The sequence below is a fragment of the Phalaenopsis equestris genome, unplaced genomic scaffold, assembly GCF_001263595.1.
Source record: "Phalaenopsis equestris unplaced genomic scaffold, ASM126359v1 Scaffold000295, whole genome shotgun sequence".
Lineage (NCBI taxonomy): Eukaryota > Viridiplantae > Streptophyta > Magnoliopsida > Asparagales > Orchidaceae > Phalaenopsis > Phalaenopsis equestris.
In genome coordinates, this window is record NW_018164737.1 from 52,443 (window position 1) to 57,686 (window position 5,244).

A 5,244-nucleotide genomic window follows, 5' to 3' on the forward strand; every position below is an offset into this window, starting at 1 on the left:
GCGCTTGCGCCTTCGCCCTAACCGCATCTTATAGTTCTCATGGCTATCACTCGAACAATTTGATAAATATCAAAAAATATTGAACTCCAAAATTTCCTTCTGTTCTATTGTTCCTTTGTTAATTTTTACTTTAATTTTAACTGTGGGAGTATTTTAACACTTAATAAAAAATTTGGGGCCATTTTGACGCGCACACACACACTCTCTCTCTTTCTTTTTTTTTTTTTGGTGACATGTGACTCTCTTTATATCAACTTTACTGATTGAAATGGCTTACGATTGCTGCAGCCAGATTTTAGGGAAAGGATGTAGTCCTTGCATTCACCCACTTGGATCTAAGGAGGGGGAAACTACAGTGTTCTTCACAAACAGAGATTTAACCTCTCTTAAAGAGGAAGTAAGATTTACCTTAGTGGGAAAATTTTAGTTGGGCCACCCCAAAATGGAGCTGGTTAGAAATTTTCTTGAATCTCTAAAATTTATTAGAAATTGGAAGATAGGGCTAATGGATGGGAGGCACCTTCTGATCCAGTTAGTTGTGGAGGAAGATTACGACAGACTCTTTGTCAAGCAATCAGTAATTATAGATGGAGCTACCATGAAGATTGTAAAGTGGACTCCTGACTTTGATCCAAGTAAAGAGCCACCTGTGGTTCCTCTTTGGTATAAGTTGTCAGGCCTTCCACTTCCTTTCTTCAAGTTGAATGCCTTATTCAACATAGGAAGAGCTTTGGGCACACCTTTGAAAGTGGATGCCCCTACAGATAATAAAGCTAGGCCAGCACTGGCTAGAATACAAGTGGAGAGAGATATTACCCTCCCTGAGCTGAAGCAAATATGGATTGGCTCAGACACTGAAGGATTTTGGCAAGATATTGTCCCTGAACAAAAACCCTACTATTGTCAGCATTGCAAAATGTTTGGCCATACAGTGGAAAAGTGCTACAGATTACATCTACCCCCTAAAAGAAATACTGGTAGGGCCCGTAGGGAAACAGGAAATACCTCATTGAAAGTCATTGGGAACATTGCTAAAGAAACACATCTGAACAATAGGAAAGAAACCACTCAAAGGACTGAGGGATCACTCCCAACAATCATTGTAAACTCTTCATCAGCTGATCCTTTAGGTGAGCTATCAGATTCCCCTCCAAACAGAATCACAGTGAACTCTTCAATCAAAACAGTAAGAAAGGAAATTAATGAAATTATAATGATCACTCCTTCACCTCCCCTTCAAGAGGAAAGTCAGACAGACACTCATGGCAAGGCTCCTAAGGAACATGTAATCACTGGTCTTAAACAAGCAATTGAAGAAGATTGGCAGGTTCAAACAGCCAAAAGAAAAAGCAAACAAGTAACAGAAGTGCAGAAATTACAACAAGGAGTCAGCTTAATGCAGGCAGAGAGTAAAACCAGAATAAAGTTTGGTTCTCCCAATCATCACAGAGGTAGAACCAAATCAAGATCACAGCAATCCCTCCAAATTCACCCATCAAATGATTAATATCCTTTACTGGAATATTAGGGGAATAGCCAAACCCCTCTCTCTTAAATGAGTTTTACATTTAAATTATAAATATAAACTTTGGTGCATAGTTATTCTTGAACCTATGGCTCACAAGAACTATCAAAAGCTAATCAAAAAGTTTCCTGGTTTCAATAATTTTTCCAATACCAATAATAAAATCTGGATTTTATGTAGAAAGGAAATCAGATGGAACATCATTGTTAATCATCAACAATTTGTTCATTTCAAGTTTAATATCAATGGACATTTGGGATATGCTACCTTCATTTATGCAGGTTGTACAAAGGATGATAGAAAAGTGCTTTGGAATTGCTTGTTGAATATCAGCCAGCAGATGGATTCCCCTTGGATTGTAGGGGGAGACTTTAACTGCATTACTTCTTTTGCTGAAAAAACTGGGGGTAGAGCTCCTAGCCAAGCCAAAATGAACACCTTTAATGATAACATTCACAGTGGTGGTTTGTTTGATTTGGGTTTCAAGGGACCTGCATTTACTTGGAAGAGGCGTAAAATTTGGGAAAGACTTGATAAAGTCTTGGTCAATGATAGCTGGTATAACCATTTACTTCTCACATTTGTCACTCATCTCAGCCTTGCTGGTTCTGACCACAGACCAATCCTTATTAGCATCACCTCCTTAGACAATACATCCTCCCCTCCCCCTTTTAGATATCTAAACATGTGGTCTTTTCCCACATGTGGTCTTCCCACCCTTCTTACAACTCCTACATTGCTAACCTTTGGAATGGTATTTCACATACTAACCCCTTCATTAAACTCAATTTACTGCAAATTAAAACTGTCAATGCCCTTAGGAAATGGAGTTGGGGGGCATTTGGAAATGTCCTTACTAAAGTTCAAGAGCTAGAAGAGGAAGTTATAAGATTGGAGCAAGATGAACATGAAGGAATAGTTGAGGAAAAGGAACTACTAACTGTCCAAAACAAACTTCTTACTGTTATTGATTATCATGACCAAATTCTTAAGCAAAAAGCTGCTATGAACATCTTCACTGAAGGGGACAGAAACACCAAATTTTACCATGCTTACATCAAATACAAAAGGAAATGCAATACAATACATGCTATTGAAAATACTGAGGGGAAATGGCTACATGAGAATGTTGAAATAGCAAATGATGTTGTATGCTATTTCAAAAACCTTTTGAATCAAGAACATAATCACATAATCCCTATTGATCCAAATTATTTCTCTGCTGAGCTTAATTACACAACTAATCTAAAACTTACTGAAATTCGTGATGAAGAGGAGATTTGGGAGGCTATGAATTCTATTGATATAAACAAAGCAACTGGCCCTCATAGATTCACTGCTGAGTTCTATAAAAAATCTTGGGACATTATTAAGCCGGAGGTTATAGCTGTTGTGGCTAATTTTTTTCCAAGGAAACAATCTCCCACATTACTTTAGTGCCTCTACTTTTGTGTTGATCCCCAAATCTGAGATGCAAACCAACTGGAATCACTTCAGACCAATTTTTCTAGCCACTGTCATCAGTAAATTAATCAGCAAAATCATTGTCAATAGGCTTCAGCCCCATCTTGAACATATCATTAGACCCAATCAGACTGCTTTTGTGAAGGGGAGATCTATTATTGACAACACTCTTTTGGCACAGGAACTACTACATGATCTGAATAAGACCTGTAGAGGTGGTAATTTGATCTACAAACTAGATTTGAAAATGGCTTATGATACTATCAGTTGGGGATTCATTATGAAAGTTCTCACAGCAAGAGGGTTCAACATAGAATTTTGTCAACTTATTCACATATGGCTACACAATAACAATCATTCTATTCTCATAAATGGGAAAGGTTGGGGGTCTTTCACTGCAACCAAAGGTTTGAAGCAAGGGGATCCCTTATCCCCCACCATTTTTATCATTGTTATTGATTATTTATCTAGAATTCTGGATGAATCTCTGCTAAGCCAAAACTACACTATTTACTACCATAGATCCAACATAGCCATCACTCACTTACTCTATGCTGATGACATCATGGTATTCTCAAGAGCTCACAAGAATGTTGTAAGGAAAGTGTATCAAACTCTTCAAAAGTTTCAAACACACTTTGGAATATGTTTCAGTTTTGAGAAGTGCCTCCTGATTTTTAATGAACAAGCATCTCCAAATTGCAAACAATGGGCTTCTAGTTATACAGGCTTCTCCAACTCCCAGCTTCCTCTCCAGTACTTAGGTGTCATGCTACTCACTGGAAGAACCAGACAAATACAATTTGAGGAAGTCATAAATAAGATTACTTCTTATCTTAATGGGTGGACCCAATCTTTTCTAGCTAATGGGGGCAGAATTACACTGCTGAAAAGCATTCTAACTAATTTTCCCTCTTATATCTTGCAGATGGCAAATATAAAGAAAATCACCCAAAATCCAACTAGAAAGAACATTTAACAGGTTCACGTGGTCTGGTCAGAGGCAGCAAATGCATTGGGCTTCTTGGCAAAAAGTGGTTAAACCCCAGCTGGCTGGGGGCATTGGCTTCAAGGGAATTAACCAACTCTTTCAAATCAAATTATGTAAGCTATGGATTAAATTTAGAGCCCAAACTTCTTTGTGGGCTAATTTCATGAGGGGCAAATATTGTAGAGACCAGTATCCCACACTTGTTGAAAGGAAAACTGGGGATTCCAAAATCTGGGGGAAGATGTTGAATATAAGACAAACTGCTGAAAATCTTTTTATTTGGGATTTGGGAAAAGGGATATAAATTTTTGGCTTGATAATTGGTGCCCTAAAGATTGGTTGTCTCCTATTTGTAGTGTCCCTAACACTAATCTCAAGGTTGCTGACTGCTGGGTAGATGAAGACTGGTCTTTACTTAATTTGTCAAATATTCTCCAAGCCAACTAAGTCACAAAAATTGCCAGCATTAAAATTGACAGAAGCAAGCCTGATAAAATTGTTTGGCAGTCATTCTCCAATCAAAGTCTTACCAAAGCTATCTACTCTAAAGTCTTTCAATGGGAGCACCTATCCTGGAGCACTATCATTTGGAACAATTTTCTATCCCTTTCCATGTCCTTTTTCTATTGGAGGGCATTTCATAAACTACTTCCTACTGATGATATCCTTAAACTAAAAGGATTAAGGGGTCCTTCTAAATGCAGGCTTTGTCTACATGAGGAGGAATCACTGCCTCATCTCTTTTTGAATGCAACTTTGTTCAAGTTGTATGGCACCAACTGCTGTCACACCTGAATATAGATAAAAAAACTCTTTACTTGGGACAATCTTACCACCTGCTGGCAGACATGGCATAAGAGGAATTATGCTTCTATACCCCTCATTGTTGCATGGTTTATATGGATGGAAAGAAACAAGGCTAAGTTTGAAGATGGTATACCAAAAACTAAAAAGATTGTTAGAAACAGCTGTTCATATGTACACAAGATGATTAAACTCAAAAGATTCCTTAACATTTCCAACTCTTACTCATTGGGACAGCCTGACCAGATTCATGTCTACAGGGTTTGCTGGAAACCTCTAGATCATAATATTGTTAGGATAAATATAGATGGAAGCTTCAATAAGTCAGGAGTAGGTGTGGGGGGTGTCTACAGAAATCACTTGGGAAAATGCTTACTACACTTTTATATTCCTGTTTTGGCTATTGATGCACTTGAAACTGAACTTGTTGTTAATTATTGGGCCCTAAAGAATGCCAAAA

The 5,244-nt window shown here is 37.9% G+C and overlaps 1 protein-coding gene across 1 annotated transcript; it reads left to right on the forward strand.

The window, feature by feature from the left end:
• Positions 1 to 505: 505 nt before the first annotated feature.
• On the forward strand, positions 506 to 2,962 carry LOC110025224. The gene is made up of 3 exons (XM_020725562.1): positions 506 to 1,451; positions 1,807 to 2,083; positions 2,347 to 2,962. The coding sequence occupies exons 1-3, from the start codon at positions 506 to 508 to the stop codon at positions 2,960 to 2,962; spliced, it is 1,839 nt and encodes a 612-aa protein (XP_020581221.1).
• The last annotated feature ends 2,282 nt before the right edge of the window (positions 2,963 to 5,244 follow it).

Coding starts and splice junctions, on each gene's coding strand:
- LOC110025224 (XM_020725562.1), top strand. CDS start 506: ATGGATGGGAGGCACCTTCTGATCCAGTTAGTTGTGGAGGAAGATTAC. Junction 1,452..1,806: donor TTCTCCCAATCATCACAGAG/GTAGAACCAAAT, acceptor TCATTTATGCAG/GTTGTACAAAGGATGATAGA. Junction 2,084..2,346: donor GTCTTGGTCAATGATAGCTG/GTATAACCATTT, acceptor CAATGCCCTTAG/GAAATGGAGTTGGGGGGCAT.